The following is a 19,844-nucleotide window of genomic DNA, read 5'->3' as shown; positions in this document are numbered from 1 at the left end:
TAGGGTGTTGCCTGAGGTGGATTTAATTGACAGAAGAATAATGCAAGTTTAAGGGTGGGGAGAATATGAAGATTTGGGAGAGAGAGAAGATAGAAAGTGTCCTGGGTTAGACATCCCTGTATTTGTCATTTGCTGGTCCTGCCTGGGTATCTTTGGAAGCTATTTAGACCAGTGATCTACTTTGGTGTTTATATTATGCATATTTTTCAGAGTTAGTTTTTTGTCATGTGGCACGGCGCCACCCAAATATTATATACATTTGGAGTACTTTTAGTTATTCCTGGGTGGCTCAGTTGGTTGGACGACTGCCTTCGGCTCAGGGCGTGATCCCGGAGTCCCGGGATCGAGTCCCACATCGGGCTCCCAGCTCCATGGGAAGTCTGCTTCGCTCTCTGACCTTCTGCTCGCTCATGCTCTCTCTCACTGTCTCTCTCTCTCAAATAAATAAATAAATAAATAAATCTTTAAATTATTTTATTATTTTTTTAAAGATTTTAAAATTTGAGATAAAGCTCACAAGCAGGAGTAGGAAAACAGAGAGAAGGAGAAGCATACTCCCTGCTGAGCAGGGAGCCTGAGGCAGGGCTCTATCCCAGGACCTTGAGATCATGACCTGACCTGAGGCAGAGTTATTAACTGAGCCACCCAGGTACTCCATTTGGAGTGTTTTTAAAAAAGTAAATCCAATTCTTCCTCCTCCTCCCCCTCATCTTTCTCCTTCTCTCCTCCTCCTCCTTCCTTTTCCCCTCCTTCTCCTCCTCCAACAAATATGCTCTATTACCTTTAAACTTCTGAGAAGTAAAATAAAGTAGGTTAGCCAAATCATCAGGAGATTCCTAAAACTGTGTGATGTAGGGGGATTGTTTTCACATTCCTTTTTTTGTTCATTGATTAGAAAAATTCTGCTTCCCTGCTTTTTCAGTTCCTAGTATTTCCTGTTTAGGATAAACCAGGCCAAATAAATAAAAGCAGAAAACTTTTATTCCTTGTATTCCTGCAAAAGTGGCAGCTGTTGTTAACCAGGAAATTATTACTTCGTATTCTAATACATCTGTTCAGGTACTTAAATGTATGCTGTCAGTTCATTGACTTGATTTTCCTCAGAATTCTTGCTCTTCTTTTACTCATTTTAGACTGTCTCTCATGGGGCATTATAGCTCAGGCAAAATGAAGCAGTTTTATAGTATAAGATATTTTCGCAGGACATGTTAAAAGGTATGAGGACATTTACTTAAAATATGTGGTTATGTTGGACTTATTTTTGTGAACTTATTTTGAAATAGAAATAATTGGCTTGATTTGCTTCCATTTTTATAAGTATTGGAAGGTATACTAAACTTGGGAACTGGATGAACTGGGTCGTAGTTTTCAATATCATTGTATAATGTAGAGCAATTTTACTTATCATTTGAACTTCAGTTCTCTTTTCTCCATTTAGTATTGTTTCTCCCTCCTTCATAGTACTATTGCCTGGGTAAAGTAAGGTAATAGGTTTAAACATGTTTATAAACTGTAAAGTGGTTAACAAATATGTTATTTGTGATGATGATGGCTGGTGATGGTTTATGGTGATCAAAGTTGGTCCCAGGGAAAATTGTCAAATCTGTGAATTTGTTTTTACATTTGCTTCTAAGTCTGTTGAATGACTCAGCTTTTTGAGAGGTGACTACAGAGTCCTGTATCATCTTAGAGGAGTTAGAGGTACTTACTTTAATGAGTTTCAGACCTTTAGTGGTTTCCAAATTATCATGGAATCCTGTAGGAATTTGTTCACTTATAAATGAAAAAATATTTTACAACCTATGTTCATAAGGCATAAAATGGGGCTACAGCATGTGATAAAACGATTGTTGCCCTGATAGATCGAATATTGTTCAATTGTAATCGGTAAAGCATATAGAACCAATCTAGAGCAAGCAAGTCTTCAGGGAGAAAATAAATCCCGTCCTGCCTTCTTCCTCCCCACCACTGTTTGAAATTTAACAGAAAAATCTTAGATTAATAACTTCCACTTTAAAATGCATGTAAAAATGTATATAAATTTGTATGATGTGCTATAGGAAAAGCAATTTGGATTTGGGGGTACGGATGACCTTGGTGCATAGTTCAGAGGAAAGTAAGACTTAGCAAGCTGTTACACTGCACGGATTTGGGTTGTCCCAAGGCAGTATTGAGGATGAAGGGTGTGTGTGGTAGGCTGAAAATAGGCCTAGTTCACAAAACAAATTGTAGAGTGTTGATTTTAATATTACACTCACTTAAAGACTAGAATAAAATATATCAGCCTATTAGAGTTGTTTTCTGGCTTTCTTTTCGATTTGTTGCTAATTAAGACTGAAGTTGCTAGAAGTGTGACCACTGGATCAGTGAGTCATTGTGTTTTTGTTTTTATTTTTGTTTTTTAAGATTATTTATTTATTTGACAGAGAGAGAGAGAGAGAGATCACAGGTAGGCAGAGAGCCAGGCAGAGAGAGAGAGAGGGAAGCAGGCTCCCTGCTGAGCAGAGAGCCTGATGTGGGCTCGACCTCGGACCCTGAGATCATGACCTGAGCAGAAGGCAGAGGCTTAACTCACTGAGCCACCCAGGTGCCCCAGTCATTGTGTTTTTTAAAGTAATTATTTGTTTCTTTTATCTAAGCATTTGCTGTTTAGTCTTTCCATCCATATATGATAAACTGTTTCTTTTGGTAATGTGGAAGACTTCCTCATTAATAAATTTAAATATACTGCCTACTCCCCCCAACCCCCAAATTGGGCAGTTTGTAAACCAAACAGGTAAATATGTTTAAAACTTAAAGATTCTTTTTTTTTTTTTTTAAAGATTTTATTTATTTAAGAGAAAGAGAGAGGCATGGGCGTGCTAGAGCACAGGGGGGAGGTGGGGAGAAGGAGAGGGAGAAGCAGACTTCCCACTGAGCATGGAGCCTGACACTAGACACTGGGCTCAACCCCAGCTCACGGGAATCAAGACTTGAGCCAAAGGCAGACGCTTAGCTGACTTAGCCAACCAGATGCCCCAAAACTTAAAAGATTGGAATGTAAATCCTAAAATCTGAAGCTCTTTACATACATACTGCAAAAGCCTTTTGGACTTTCATGGGAAATAAACCTATTTCTAAAATGCATTTTGATATTGTTTCAAGTGAGGGCTTAAGACCAAGTGAAATGTTTATTCATTTTGGGTTTGGTTTGATTTTATTCCAGTTCACTGGAGTTAGAAAAAATGAAAAATATGCTTGATTCTAGTTCATGGTTCTTAAGTAAAATAATACTTAAATTCAGGCTGTCGAAAATTAGCAGGGTTCATATTCTGGTTTTTGGTTTGTTTGGTTTAAAGTAAAACTTGTTCTTTAAGAGACTATAAAAAATTGAGTCAGTTAAAATTAGTTCAAAGGGAATATGGATATTTTGAACTAGAACTTTGACTTTGAATTAGAACTTACCTATCTAACAGATACTTGTGTTAGAATCTTCTGTACAGTATTTGAAATATTCAGTTTTGGTGAAAATAAAAAGTTGATTTTAGGACCTCAACTCCTGTGTATTTTTTTATACCTTGGTTTTAAAGCAAAGTAATGTAGTAGGGTATAGGTTTTAAAAGTTCTGAATCCTGTGGGTACAGTTTGTTGAAGGGAGTTACTTTGCATGAACTACCAAACCTTTTTTGAACATCTTAGCTTCTTCCATTTGTTAAATGTTCATCATGAGTATGTCACAAGGGGTTAAATGGTATTATGGTTCTTTCTCACAGTATGGTGGCTGGAACTGCATTAAAAATTGGGGGGGGGTGAAAAAAAAGAATTAGGGGGGTGGATGAAGTGCCTGAGTGGCACAGTCATTTATGCATCTGACTCTTAGTTCGGCTCAGGTCATGATCTCAGGGTCTTGAGATCTGGCCATGTCCCGCTCTGCACTCAGTGTGGAGTATGCTTGAGGGTTCTCTCTCCCTCTCCCTGTTCCTCCGACTTGTGCCCCACCTCTGTCTCTCTCTCTCTCTCAAATAAATATTTTTAAAGAAAGAATTACTGGGCATGGTTATTAAAAATGCAGTTTTCCGGGACGCCTGGGTGGCTCAGTTGGTTAAGCAGCTGCCTTCGGCTCGGGTCATGATCCCAGCGTCCTGGGATCAAGTCCCATATCGGGCTCCTTGCCTGCCTGTGCTCGCTCTCTCTCCCTCTCTCTCTCTCTGATAAATAAATAAAATCTTAAAAAAAAAATGCAGTTTTCCGAGCCCCATTGCACATCTGCTGAGTCTCTCTAGCGGTGAAATTCTTAGTTTTCAGTAACTCTCCCAGGTGATTCTTCTGTCTGCTGTGAGTGGTTCTTAAAAACTGTAAAACAGTACTCAAAATATACTTACATATGAGTGTCTGGGTTGTTCAGTTGGTTGAGTATCTGACTCTTGATTTTGGCTTGGGTTATGATCTCAGAGTGGTGGGATCAAGCCCTGGGCTGGGCTCCATAGTCACTGGGGAGTCTGCTAGAGATTCTCTCGCTCCTTCTCCCTCTGTCCTTCGCCCTTGCTCACGCATGTGCACCCATCCCCCCCTGAAATAAATAGATATTTCTTTAAAAAAAGAATATACTTACATATAAGTTGATAAAAATTGAACTTCAGACTTCAGAAGTATCCCCTATCCCTGAAGGTTAACTTCATATCTCAGAGTTCTTATCCATTGCTGCATATTGATGTTTCAGAGAAACCAGAATTATTTGGAAAATGGTTATGAAACAGACTAATTCTCCTACTTGTAAATAAATACACATGGGGCAAATTGGGCTATTTGTTTTGGCTGCATGTTGTTAACCATATTTCCAGTAAGCACTCCACATTCTGTTTTACTACTGGTAAAACCATTCTATATACCTTATCCCTGGGGATTTGTGTCTGATCAATGGCAAGCATAAGAAGTCAGAACACTGCTTAATAATGTTTAGTATGAAATTGTTCCCAAATCCTAACAATTGTGCTTGAGTAATTCTACATAAATTCAACGTAAACCTTTGCTGAGCACCTGCGTTGTTCTGAACCCTGTGCTAATAAGCACTAGGGAAATGGGAATGATTCAGATAATGTTTGGCTTTCCTAAGATCTCCTTAGTCAAGTGAGGGGCTCAGGCTCTTAATAATTATAGAATGTTGTGATAAGCACTTTAGTAGGGCATGTACTGAGTGTTGAAAGAGCATAGCAGGGCAAAGGAATGGCTTTTTTTTTTTCTTTTCTATTTCCATGGCCAATAATTCAAAGTTCAGAGAAACTATAATTTATTGAGCACTCTCTGTGGGGACATGCACTTAAAATACTTAACTTATGTTATGTAATCATTACAATAGCCCTATGAAGTAGCAGCTATCTCCATTTTATAGATATTAAGTGGTAGAATATGTGATTCAAACCTTCATAAGATCACAGAGCAGTCCTGTATAATACCATTATGCCGCTAGCACAAAAACTTGACTGAATTTTTTTTTTCTTAAGGGGAATTTTATGGTCTTTCAGAATTGATGCTTACTTAATCCCATTGGTAGGTATATCTCTGTGGTTAAAATGCGGTGTTATCGTACTGTTGAGTCTGTAATCCTTTTTTTTTCCCCCCCCGATCTTTATCCTTTGCCACCCTGTTTTCCTTTCTATGTCTAGAAGTGGCGTATAGAGAAAGTTTTCCAAAAGTCAGTCCATGTGTGACATCTGTCCATTTTGTTTTCCCTGCCTTTCCTTTTGTTTACTCTTCCTATCCTTAAAGGAAATTTAGTAATTCTTTAGTTTGTTTTATTTTCCCCAGCCCTTTACATAGAATCATGTGGAGATGAATGGTGTCTAAGGGAAAAGGCTCTACAGAAAGATTTTTATCTTATGAAGATTTCATAGAAATTGCCTTACATTTTTTATCATACTATTGATCATTGGGGTTGATTTGGCTGATTGTGGGGCTTGATTGGCATTCCTTTCTACCAAGTTTTGCTCCAAGGTTGTGAGCAGATTCACTCTTACTAGAGCTTCCGGGTCATAAAGTAGAGTCCCTATTTCATGCCAAGAATAAATTTTTTTTTAAATTTGTCCACCTTTCATTATGTGGACCTCAGTTCCTTACTTTTTATATGATTTTGCTTATTGCTTATTATTTATATGATTCTGCTTATTGCAGAGAGGCAGGCAGAGAGAGGAAGAAGCAGGCTCCCTGCTGAGCAGAGACCCTGGGATCAGGACCTGAGCTGAAGGCAGAGGATTTAACCCACTGAGCCACTCAGGCGCCCCAACAACAAAAAACTTCTTAACAATACTTCATATCTTCCTTATAGTCACAGTGGTGTGCTGGTTTCTCTGTGCTTTTGTTACAGACTTTTAACTCTCTATTATTTCTAAGTGGAGAGGTTATTTTTGAGTTAAAGGAGGATATTTAGACAGTCATTATTGACTTTGTTCAGTTTGTGTCAGTAGTGTGGCTTATTAACATCTCTACAAGCCTCATAGTTAAAAAGTGTTGTAGTTGTTGCTTTTCCTTAACTCTAAATCTTAAGAAACCCAAATCAAATGGCTAAAGTATGAGTGAGATTTATCATTCATATAAAATTAGAATGTCAGTGTCAGATACCTTCTAAGTATTTAAACATGCTTGAAGTGGCCTTTTGGTATTGGGATGCTCATGCACACTTTGGATGTGGTCATTGTTACATTGTAACATTTGTTCCTCTCGAGGTGAATTGGTTTGAGGAGTGACTTCATAAGATTTAAAAAGCGTAACCACAAGGTATTGCTTACAAGGTACAAACCCATGTTTGAGAGATTGGGTACTAGCTCACACATATTATTTTAGGATATGCCTAAGGCTTTTAAAAAATTATATTCTATGTTTAACACCTTCAGTAGAAAGTGATTATTCTGTTGTTCATGTCATCTTTCTGTTGCTTATAAGGAGTCTATTGTTTATATATTTAAGATTTAATATTATTTTCTAATTATAATAGGAAATTTATATTCCCTCAGTAAATTTTAATTGTAATAGAGAATCCCAGGAGTCCTCTGGTAGGAGACAGGGCCACCTGGAGCTGAGCTGTTCCCATTGTTATGTTGTACCTGTAAGACAGTGGTGTTTTTTTAAGGAGACAGTTTTGTTGTAATTGGTATAAGACCCACTGTATCATGTGTTCTGGGAAATTTAGTGTTGTTTGTTGTTGTTGTTATTTTTGTTTTTTTAATGAGATTTGTTAATTTCCAGCTTTTCATGAGGATTTTGGCCTGTTGCTTATAATGTTTTGTTGCTAAGATACAAAATTATACAGTTTCTAGTAGCAGATGTTAAATTGTTTGAACATCACAAAATCGATTATTTTACATTTTTGTTTTCCATATGCTTTTGCTTTGGGATAAGTTCCAAAATCTAAGGGTACCAAAGTATTTTTGGAAATAGCTCTTTAGCTATTAGTAAGTGAATGGTTGAGGCCTGGAAACTGTAACAGATTATCATTTATTGTCTTATTTCTTACTGCTTCAGAGCTGATCTTTTCACATTATATTTTCAGAAATATTTGCTTCTTGGGGGGCAATAATATATGAAGTTATGTTTTTTCAACTGTATTAGGAAGGTTGTAAAATATAGCAGAGGCATATGAGGCAAGTGAGGAGTTCTTTTTACTTAAAACTTTATGATATTGGACAAGTTAAACTTAATTTTACTTTCCTCATTTGCATAGTAATGTAATGTCTTCCTGTGTTTTTTTATGAGAGTAGATGAAACAATGAATTGGATGGTTCTTTATACAGTGAAATTTTATACAGCTGTTTTATTGCTAAGTCGGCAAACTACAATGCCAGATAGTGACATGCTTTTCCTTGGCACACTAGCTGCTGACTGTCCCATGTGCTAATGCTCATGCCAAGTCATCCCCAGTATTATCTTGCCATTTTTTACAGCTCTGCTATTTCAGTTCTATGATGAAGCAGTCTGAAGAGCTTGATAATTTCTGAATAAAAATTCAAGAATGCTTGAAGTAGAAAGCCTGAGAACCATTGTTCCTAGTATACTTAGGGATTTCATATTGGAAGAAAATATAGCCTGTAAGAGTTCTCAGCGATTTCTGAACTGCTCAAAAGAGAATAGAGTAAGTCTTTAATTTCTGCTCAGATAGTTAAGTCTACCTTTTTAACCAGGTGTATAAGAGGGTGAAAGGATTGATCCTTGGCCAAATTCATTTGCAATTTTAAATTAAGAAGTCTTTTTTTTTTTTTTTAAGATTTTATTTATTTATTTGACAGATCACAAGTAGGCAGAGAGGCAGGCAGAGAGAGGAAGGGAAGCAGGCTCCCTGCTGAGCAGAGAGCCTGATGCGGGGCTTGATACCAGGACCCTGGGATCATGAGCCGAAGGCCAGAGGCTTTAACCCACTGAGCCACCAAGGCGCCCCTAAACTGGGAAGTATTAAGAGTGCCTTCTAGTGATAGCATCTGTAGGACCTATTTATCTTTCTACCCCACTTTAATATTTTTGCAGAATTATTTCATTTATGCATTATAATTTAGATATGAGAAAAAGTACACTTAGATGTTTAGACGTTCCCTAGACTTAGTAGTCGAGGTTGAAGAGATTTTAAATCTCAGGGTTCCGATGGGTACCTTTCATAGCTGGTTCTCGAAGTCCTATTTCTGAAATGCTATAGTTTCTTTAGAAACACAGTCTGAGGAGGCAAGTGGGGAATGTTTATATATGCTTATATTAAGTTCTTTTATAGAAGCAAGTTCAAAGCTGTGGCTACTGTTTTCTTTATTGACATATGGTTATACAGTAGAAAAGCGTAGTTTTTGTTTACACCTCAGCTTTTGTTTTCAATTAAAATTGTGAAATGCAGCAGCCCTTCTTAAAATCTGTTATTTTAATTAAAAAAATAATGATGCTCTGTTTTGTAAATTAAACCTGTGAGATTTTACAGGTAACTTGTTCAGTGGAATTATTAATAGTTCTTGAAATAATATACTTTTTGGTGATATGCTTTTGACTTGGATGATCTAGGGAAGAGTCAAGCTGTTGAAATCAATTTTGTTTTTTATTTTCTTTGGGCAGTTGGATGATAAAATATATTCAATACCTTGGATTTTATTCTTTCTGAATTCAACCATTTTTAGAGCTCTTCATTTAGAGTTTAAGTTTAGAAGACTATGATTCCGTCTTTAGAGGAATGTTATATAATACAAGTAGAGATAGGTTTATTTTACAAATGAAGAAGAAAATAATGTATAGTAAAGTTTATAGTCAACCTGAAAAATTGTAATTAACATTAACATGCTCAGAAATGATGGTAATATGGAATATTTGGGGAGTTGAGCATGATGATTTAGAACTGAGATTTGATTTAACTGGGTCTTAAAATATTTGAGATTTATCTTACTAGGAAGTGAAAAGTGAAGAGATCATTTGAAAGCATTGAGAGCTGCTGTATATGTGTGGGCTTCTGCTGGGATTTGCATGCATTTCAAGTACATATAATACTGTTATGAATAACAGTGATGGTGTTGACAAGATTTGAGTTATCTTTCTTCAAGTGATGTTGGATTTGTGCTGTCATACCTGTTGGGTGTTATACCTTGGAACCCAAAACATACATATTTAAGGTAGTCAATCATGCTATTATATATAATATAGATGGCCTGTAATTCACCTAGGTCTTTTTTTTTTTTTTTAAGATTTTATTTATTTATTTGACAGAGAGAAATCACAAGTAGATGGAGAGGCAGGCAGAGAGAGAGGGAAGCAGGCTCCCTGCTGAGCAGAGAGCCGGATGCGGGACTCGATCCCAGGACCCTGAGATCATGACCTGAGCCGAAGGCAGCGGCTTAACCCACTGAGCCACCCAGGCACCCTCACCTAGGTCTTAAAGTAGGAATCTTTCATTGCTTTTGTGTCTGTCATGAAGACTGCCTTATAAGTAGGAGAATTAATCAGTCACAGATATTGTATATTGGTTTTCGTCTATATTAGTACCTCTGTGAACTAAAATAATTATACGCTTTGGGTAAATATGCCAGTAGCATTTGAATATTCATTTACCTGGTAATTTTATATTGGGGAAAAATTGAAACCATTGGAAAAAGAGATTATTATATTTTTCATTCTTTTATATGTGAGTTACAAATGAATACTTCATAATCTTGGCTTGGTATCTGGAGTGAGAAACTGCATTATTTTTTCTTTTATTAGGTTAGATGAATTCAGTTAGCATCATAAAAATGATATAATGGAAGAGTAGAAAAGGAAAAAAAAGAAAAAAGTGCAGTTTAGTCTGAGTCTAAGGACTTATAGGTACTGAGAATCGGGTTTAGATTTCTCAGGGAAGAGAGAAAAAGCACAAATCATAATTGCTACTTCACAATGATTGTACTTACTAAAATCTGTATGTATTCTGAAATCACTGAAAGAACAATTTAAAGCTTTTTAGAATCAGGTTCTAGGTAGCATAGTATGGTTTAGAATAGTTTAAGAGTTTGGAGAATAAGGTGATTGTGAACTCTGCATGGTCAAATAGGAGGTGGCTCTTGAGTTTGAATTGAGGAGACTCTGGATTATTACTGGGAGGGGAGGAAAAGTACAAAAGGGTAAGGCAAGAGCCATTGAGTGGGCAGAGACCACAGAACGTCAGTGAACTGCTTACAGATGAGACTTAATTCAGAATGGGTTTGGTTTTCTTTTATCTTTTACATCTCTTACCCCAGATTAATACTCTATATTCCTTTTCCCCATCTAACTTTTCTCTGAAAAGTATTCTATTTTCTTAAAAAGAAATAAGATGGCAGAGAAGCAAAAACTCAAAGCCTTCCCTTCCTAAAGGCAGAGTGGTCTGAATATAGTCAACATATTTAGGTATTTTTAGCTGCACCTATTTTATTTTTGAGTAAAATAAGGAAGACTTGAGAAAAGAACTAGGGCCTATAGAGTTGGATGGATAAAGATTTAAACCCCAGTGGATCCACCATTTGACTTTTGACTTTGGCCAAATTTAACATTCTTGCCATTAATTTTGTATGGGAACAGTACTATATACCTCATGGGGTTGTTGTTTTTATTAAATGGAGTCATATATATAAGCTAAGCATGATGCCTCGTCTACACAATGACTGAATAAATAGTGGTTAAAAAAATTACTTATCGGGACGCCTGGGTGGCTCAGTTGGTTGGACAACTGCCTTCGGCTCAGGGCGTGATCCTGGAGTCCCAGGATCGAGTCCCACATCGGGCTCCCAGCTCCATGGGGAGTCTGCTTCGCTCTCTGACCTTCTCCTCGCTCATGCTCTCTCTCACTGTCTCTCTCTCTCAAATAAATAAATAAAATCTTTAAAAAAAAAAATTACTTATTGAAACAAATAGTTGAAATAATTCTATATGATAAACTAAGATGAGCATTTAAAAATAATTTGTAGTAGGGGCACCTGGGTGGCTCAGTTGGTTAAGCAACTGCCTTCAGCTCAGGTCATGATCCTGGAGTCCCGGGATGGAGTCCCACATCAGGCTCCCTGCCCAGCGGGGAGTCTGCTTCTCCCTCTGACCTCTCTCCTCTCATGCTGCCTTTCATTCTCTCTCTCTCAAATAAACAAAAACAATCTTTAAAGAAAAATAAAAATAAAAAAATAATAATTTGTAATAAAGAATGTAGTTTACGTTGTATAGTTAAGCATTTCTCTGTTTTTTATGAATTAGTTCTTTACAATTCTTATTTTTCTATCTCTTCCTTCTTTTAGGAGACAAGGATGGCAGCAAGGTGACCACAGTGGTGGCAACTCCTGGGCAGGGTCCAGACAGGCCACAAGAAGTCAGCTATACAGACACTAAAGTGATTGGGAATGGGTCATTTGGTGTGGTATATCAAGCCAAACTTTGTGATTCAGGAGAACTGGTTGCCATCAAGAAAGTATTGCAGGACAAGAGATTTAAGGTAAGACCTTTGGTATTTCATGTATTTTGTTGCTATCAATAGATGTCAATGAGTATTTTTTTCATTCATTTCTTTTCGCTTCAAGTGCAAATTTATTATAGAGACTTTCTTTTCTTTTCTTTCTTTCTTTTTTTTTTTTTTAAATATTTATTTATTTATTTGACAGAGAATGAGAGAGAACACAGAACACGGGGAGTGGGGGCGGGAGAAGCAGGATTTCCACTGAGCAGAAAGCCCGACACAGGGCTTGATCCCAGAACCCTGGGATCATGACCTGAGCTGAAGGCAGATGCTTAATGACTGAGCTACCTAAGTACCCTGAGACTTTATTTCCTTTTTTCTATTTTATAGAGATAAAATTTACTAAAGAGCACAATATTTTTGAAGCACTGCTGAGGGATACGTGATGTTAAAATGTTGTGAAAGTAGATTAAAATTTCTCAATTTATACTTCTAAAAAGTGACCTGGATCTCACTGGTGTAGGAGAACAGAGAAGCACTACCTGTGGTGTTTGCTTATTTGAACAATTGACTATACTTCCTTTCTTAAAATTTCCTTTGAATCTGTGATGTGACACTTCATTTATTTTTTCCTAAATAACTCTGAATTTTCTTTGCTATTTTCTTATGTCTTTCATCCACCTAAACCAGCCATCCCCACAATTTAGTTTATTTTCATTTCTCACACTAGCTCCCTAGGGGATCCTATGCATGAATGTTCAGAGGTCATCTCTTATTTTATGGTCTATAATTGAGAGTCAGGAGACCTGGGCTCTACAGTAGACTCTGCTGTTAACAAACCACACAGCTCTGTTCCCTTCTCTACTTCTCCCACTTATGCAATGTTTTGCTGATAGTCACCCCTGTGCTAGCAACTATGCCAAATTTGAAGGGCTATAAAAATAAATGAGATGATCACTCCTCTGAAAAGGCACAGTCTACTAGCTCCAGAATGTCTCTAATATTCTAAAGAGGTTTTTTGTTTTGTTTTGTTTTGTTTTTTTAAGAAAAAAAATTCTTACACCTTTTGTCTTCAGTTCTTACTCTTGTAAGTACTAGGCCCCTGTTGCCAAATGCCCATTAGATCTTGATTTGTTATCTCAAATTGGCAAGGCTTCTTACCTAAGACTGATCTGAGTTTAAGACCCAGTGGAAATCCTTTCTGTTGGTTTCCATTCCTTTTTGCTTTTTCCTTCTAATGATTTTGTCATTCACCTTGTCATTCAGACTTTTCTATTCTCTCATACCTCATATCTAGTTGTTATCAAACTTCATTGATTTTTTTCTTTTTTTCCTCCTCACTGCCTTGATGATTGGTGACTTCTTTCCCTTTTTCATCACTACTATTCTAGTCAGTCCCTTGCCATTATTTGGCTTACCCACTAGTAAGACTCTACTTCTGATCTTCCACATACCAGCACGAGAATAACCCCACAGTTCAGTTTGGTCATATTGTTTTCCCTACACACAATTCTTCTATGGTTCATCATAGTCTAGGAAAAAAAGCCTGTCCAGTTCAGTAGTATGTTCAGGAACTTCCATAGTCTTGCCTTATCTCTAGATAGTCAGGTTTCCAAATCTTCTGTGCTACTATCCTTGAAATATATTGGTCTTTATGGCCTCTTTGCTTTTATTTAGCTTCCTTTATCACTCCCATTCTCTTGCTAATCTAAATCTTGTGCAAGTATAAAGACCCTTGTCAGATTGATCCTTTATGAAATTTCTCAGATTATTCCAGCGAGCCTTGTGGATATTGTTGTAAATTCCTTGAACACTTACTGTCCATAAACTAGGAAATTCCAAATTTTTTCATGACAAAGACTCCTTTTTTTTTTTCCCCCTAAGATTTTATTCATTTATTTGACAGAGAGAGACACAGTGAGAGAGGGAACAGAAACAGGGGGAGTGAGAGTGGGGGAAGCAGGCTTCCCACTGAGCAGGGATGCCCACGTAGGGCTCTATCCCAGGACCCTGGGATCATTACCCGAGCCAAAGGCAGATGCTTAACAACTGAGCCACCCAGGCGCCCCCAGAGACTCCATTTTTATTATGTGTATCCTGGGTGCCCACACATTCAGTGTTTTGGGTTTTTGTTTTGTTTTTATTAGTAGTTGATAATAGCAAATGCTTACCAAATTCTTGTTACATGCTCAGTGATTTACTAAGATTTTGAGCCTTATCATTAGTTTTGTGAGATTGGTACTGTTATTATTTGGATAAGAAAACCTACGCACAGAGATTATAAATTAACTTGCCCAGGGTCACACAGTTAGCAAGTGGAAAGTTAGGCAAGTGTTTGAATCCACACATTCTGACTGCAGAGTGCTTTACTAAATATTTTATCATCATTAACAGATTCTGAACAGATTCTGTTTTAAATTTATTTCCTTTGGTGTGATTAAGTAATTTCTTTGAAATACAGTTTGGTTCATTTGTTTCTGTATGTATCCCTTCTTAGAATATTATCCCTGTTCTTACTTGACTTAAAAAAAAAAATTATTGGGGCGCCTGGGTGGCTCAGTGGTCTGGGCCTCTGCCTTCAGCTCAGGTCATGGTCTCAGGGTCCTGGGATCGAGCCCCACATTGGGCTCTCAGCTCAGCGGGGAACCTGCTTCCTCCTATCTCTCTGCCTGCTTCTCTGCCACTTGTGATCTCTCTCTTTAAAAAAAAAAGAAAAAAAATTATATTTTCAGGCTGTGAAACACATTAATATGGTTGCAAAGATCAGAAATATACAAATGTCATGTATTCTCTGTTCCCTCTGTCATGTTTCCGTTCACTCACTGTAGATAGCCAGTCTAATTGTGTTTTGGTTCATTTTTTCCGGGTTTCTTTAACACAAGTGAGCAATTAAATGTAATTTTCTTGGCTTCTTTTTAACATAAAAGATAATATATTAGGGGTACTCTTTTGTACTTTGCCTTTTCTCTTACCTATATTTTTTAGACGTCATTGCATATAAATTCAGAGATATTTCTCATCCAGTTGCATAGTATTCCACAGTTCATTCAACCATTCTTTAATATATGGATATTTAATTTCTTTTCAATATTTTATAATCTCTAGGGGTGCTGCTATGAAAAACCTTTTCATATTCATTGTTTTAATCAGATGTGTGTCTTCAGGGTAAATTAAGAGAAGTAGACAGCTGAGTCAAAACGTGAACATTTATGTAGTTTTGTTTAATATTGCAAAATTCTCCTCCATAAGGGTTGAACCAGTCTGGGTTCTCTTCAGTAATATGAGTGCCTGTTGCCCCCCAGTGTGGACAAAATGCATTGCTTAACTTTTTCATCTTTTTGCTCATCTGATAGCTGAGAAATGGTAGCTCATTGTAGTTTTAATTTTATAATCTTATTATTATGAATGTAGTTTAACGTCTTTTCACCTGTTCAAGGTCCATTTTGTTTTTGTGTGTGTATATGAATTGTCCTTTTTTTTTTTCTTTTTTCTCTTTTTGCCCATTTTCTTTTTTTTTTCCCTTTCTTTTTTTTTTTTTTTTTCCTTTTGCCCATTTTCAAAATGGGGTTTTGGCCTTTTCCTCTTAACTCTGAACAATTTTTTATAATGGATTAACCTTTATCTGTGATATATGTAGTGTTTTTACTTTGTATATTCTATTTTTCTACCATATGAAAGTCTCCCACTACCCATTAGTCACATTTATTGTTCTTTTATCATATCTGGGTTTTAAGTTGTAAGTAAAAAGACTTTCCTAATGAAAAAAACTTTTCCTCCAGTTAAAGAGAAATTCACATTTTTTTTTTCCTGGTAGTACAAGATTTCACTTTTCACATTTAAATTCTCTGATCCATTTGAAGCTTATTCTTTTTTTATGGAGTTTATTCTTATGTATGGTATGAGTTACTGATCTAATTTTATCTTTTCTGATTCATTAACCATTTAGTTGCTCAGTACAGTTTTTTAAAGGTTTGTCCTTGCTCCAGTGACTTGCGATGATATTGCAGTCATATGCAGAATTTCCACACGCATTTGGTCTATTTCTGGACTTTCCATTCTGTTCTACTAAGTCCATTCTGTTCCAGACTAGGTCGTTTGCATATCCCTCTGTCATTACCACACTGTTTTAATTATAGAGCTTTAAAGTATGTTTTAATGTCTCCTAGAGCTAATCTATTCTTGTAGCTTTTCTTTTGTGTTTTCTAGCTATTCTTTTTCTTTTTTTTAAGATTTTATTTATTTATTTATTTGACAGAGATCACAAGTAGGTAGAGAGGCAGGCAGAGAGAGAAGGGAAGCAGGCTCCCTGCTGAGCAGAGAGGCGGATGTGGGGCTTGATCCCAGACCCTGAGATCATGACCTGAGCCGAAGGCAGAGGCTAACCCTCTGAGCCACTCAGGCGCCTCCCTGGTTTCTAGCTATTCTTGAGTGTTTTTCCATATGAACTTTGGCATCAATTTGACTAATTCCATAAAAAAGCTGTTTGATATCTTTAATTGAAATTTCATTAGCTTATAAATTAACTTAGGGAGAACTGATCTATTTCTGATGTTGGATTATCTATGAATAAGAGATATCTTTCTGTTTGTTCAAGTTTACTTTTATGTGTTTCAGGAGTTCTATTGTATAGGCTTTTGACATTTCTAGTTAAATTTATTCCTAAGTATTTGTTGCTTTTGTTGCTGTTGTATCTTTTGGGTTTTTTTTTCTACATGCTAAAAAGTAGCAGGTTCAGTTCTTTCCATTGTATCACCTTTCCTTTATGAAACTTAAGTATTCTCTGTTCTCCTTGCTAAATATAAACTGTTTCCAAAAATTTTTTTATTTTATATATTGGCCAATTCATTTTTCTTGATTATCATAAAATAGTAGGAATTTTCATGACAACTTAAGATTCTGTAGTTTCCCTTCTGTGATTTACATAGCTGCTGCCTGGGATTACACTAAATAATTACGTATTTCCAGAAAAGGTTGAAATAGGGTCTTCTCCTTGTCCAGTCAAAGAAATCATCCTGCAGAACCTGCCAATATCAGTGAGAGGCAGTTTATTTTGGTGAAAAAATGAGAGAGAAAATAGTCAGAGACCCAAAACAAAACAAAACAAAACAACAAAAAAACAAAACCCAAGAGTAATTATCCCTGCACACTAGTCACATAAACTATCTATAAGACACTGAGCTTTTCTATTAGTAATTTTAGGTATAATCTTCATTTCGGTAGTGTTTTACCTATAATTTGAATGCCTTTTTTTCTTCTGTGACCCACCATACTGTGGCAAATTACTTAAACAGAAATTAAATTACTTCACTTGGTTGGTTTGGAAGTGTTTGTGATAGAAAATGCTCTTGTGGTTTTGTAGAGGTAAAGTCTAGCTAGGTACCTTATGTGGGAGACCTTTGATGTTAGATCCGGGCGAAGATTAATTGGTCCCAAAAGCTACTGACAGTTGTTAAGGCTGGCTTTTCTAATTTGAAAATCGGTAAGTTGCATTTTTAATTAATTAGTGATCTTTGCCTCATTAACTATTAATTTCAGTTCTCCTTTGAACTAAGTCATAGGTTTCAGGTCTCCTGTTTGGTTTCAGTTATCCTGTGGTTAGGATATGGGGGTGGAGATGTGAAGTGTAACTATCGTCCTGTTGTGAATAGAGAGTGAATAGGGTTCTACTTTTAGTATTTACCATTTTTGAGAATGAGGAGAGATTTAATCCATGGGATTATTATTATCCTCTGCATGGATATTGTGGAGAAAGCATAGAGGAAGGAAGACCTTGGGTATTCATTATTAGTAGTTTTGTAAGCTAGAGCATATTCATTAACTTTATGAGCTTCAGTTTTATACTACTGCAATGCCCCAGCCTACTGTTTGGCACAGAAGAGAACTCAATAAATATTGTGTTTCCTTTTTTTCTCATGTTGTATGAATCAAATGAAACAGTGTATTATGAGAACATGTTCTGAATTTTAAAACTCCTAGTAACTAAATTCTGCTTTTATTTTTAGGCATCTGAATTACTACAAATGGCTATTTACTTTGGATTTTTACATTCGTTTTACTTGCTCTTAAATTTTATAATCTTTTTTTAAAATAAACATTTTTTTCTTTTTTAGAGAGGGATGGGGAAGCAGCAGAGAGAGGGGGAAGATCTTAAGCAGCCTCTGTGCTCAGCAGAGAGTCTGACACGGGTCTCGATCTCACAACCCTGAGATCATGACCTGAGCTGAAATCGAGAGTCAGACAGTTAACTGGCCCCCCCCAGGTGCCCCTAAATTTGATAATCTTATTTTGAGGCACCTAATTGTTTGTATTTGTATAACTATTTTAAGTCATTTGTGGAAAATCTATTCCCGATAAAACTGACAACTTTAAAAGAAATAGTAATCCTTACTTATGTCATATGGAGTTATGTTCTTTGGGTCACAGAAACGTCTTAACTTCTGTGGAGGAGAGAGGAAAGGACAGGAAGTAGGAAAGGTCTTAAACTGCAATGCAGCTCTAAGAAAGTTAAAGCAAAACCAGTGGGGAATCTCACTCTGAGGTTGAACCATCAGAGGAGTACAATGTCTCCTGGGAAAAGGTCTCCCTTAAATATATCTGTCATATGCAGTCATTTTCTGGAAGTCAGTTCATGGGAAGCTTGGCATGGCATGGCTTGAACAGGAGAATGGCTTTGAGAGCTCAGCAGCTGGGGCCATGGGTCAGTGATGCTCCTTGCAGTGTGAGATTTGAGAGGCACATTATTACCAAACCAAGCCTTGTAGGAACCCTCTACCCTTGTAGAGACCCTTTTCTGCTACTTTCCAAGTGTATAGGTAGTGACTAGTAAATTTTTTTTTTAATGAATTGAATTTTTAGAGACTGTACAAAGGTTGCTGTCAAAGAGTTCTGTTGATTTTGCATTTAAAATTATATATAGCTTTATTGTGTCTTTTATTCCAGAGACACAAAAAATGGTCTTGAATGTCCTTTTTCTGGTTTTTAATGGCTTGAATGGCTTGAGTGAATGAGGAATAAAACTTAATATAAGGCAGCTAGAGTAATTAGGCAGAAAAGAAAAGAAAAGACATTCAAATTGGAGAGGAAGAAGTAAAACTGTCACTATTTGCAGATGACGTGATATTATATATAGAAAACCCTAAAGACACCATTAAAAAAAAAAAACCTTTAGAACAACTGAGAACAGGAGACACAAAAATCTCTTGCATGTCTGTACACTAATAATGAGCTATCAGAAAGAGAAATAAAACAGTCATTGTAATTGTATTAAAAAGGATAAAATCCTAGGAATAAGTTTAACTGCAAGGTGAAAGACTCAATATTGAAAATTATAAGACAATAATGAAAGAAGTTGAAGAAGACACAAATAAATGGAATGATACTCTGTACTCATCAATTGGAAGAAATCAGTTTTGTAAAATGTCCATATCACCCAAAGTAATCTACAAATTTTAGTGCAATCAATATTAAAATTCCAGTTGTATTTTTTAGAAAGCATATTTATTTATTTATTTAAGCACGAGCTGGGAAAGGGACAGACAGAAAGAGAGAGGAATGGAGAGAATCCCAACCAGATTGTGCTGAGCACAAAGCCTGATGCAGGGCTCAATCTCATGACCCCGGGATCATAACCTGAGCCGAAACCAAGAGTCAGAGGCTTAACCGACTGAGCCATCCAGGTGCCCCTGCTATTTTTCAAAGAAATAGAACAAATGATCCTAAAATTTGTATGGAACCATCAAAAACCCTGAATAGCCAAAGCAGTCTTTAGAAAGAAGAACAAAGCTGAAGACATCATACTCCCTGGTTCCAAATTCCGATACAGAGCTGTAATAATCAAAACAATATGATACTGGCATAAAAGAAAAGATGCATAAATCAATGGAACAGAATAGAGAAAGCACAGAAATAAATCTATGCATATATGGTTAAATCTGACAAAGGAGCTGAGAATACACAATGGGAG

General features: G+C 36.5%; 1 protein-coding gene across 2 annotated transcripts in view; it reads left to right on the top strand.

The window, feature by feature from the left end:
• Positions 1-19,844, top strand: part of GSK3B (glycogen synthase kinase 3 beta) — a 221,283-nt gene that overhangs the window by 62,512 nt on the left and 138,927 nt on the right. For both annotated transcript variants that reach the window (XM_044251458.1, XM_044251459.1), the window contains exon 2: positions 11,727-11,920. In XM_044251458.1, coding sequence (XP_044107393.1) covers positions 11,727-11,920 — 194 coding nt within the window. The remainder of the gene's footprint in view (positions 1-11,726; positions 11,921-19,844) is intronic.

Source organism: Neovison vison, chromosome 6 (genome assembly GCF_020171115.1).
Source record: "Neovison vison isolate M4711 chromosome 6, ASM_NN_V1, whole genome shotgun sequence".
Lineage (NCBI taxonomy): Eukaryota > Metazoa > Chordata > Mammalia > Carnivora > Mustelidae > Neogale > Neogale vison.
This window is presented reverse-complemented; position numbering and strand designations above follow the sequence as displayed.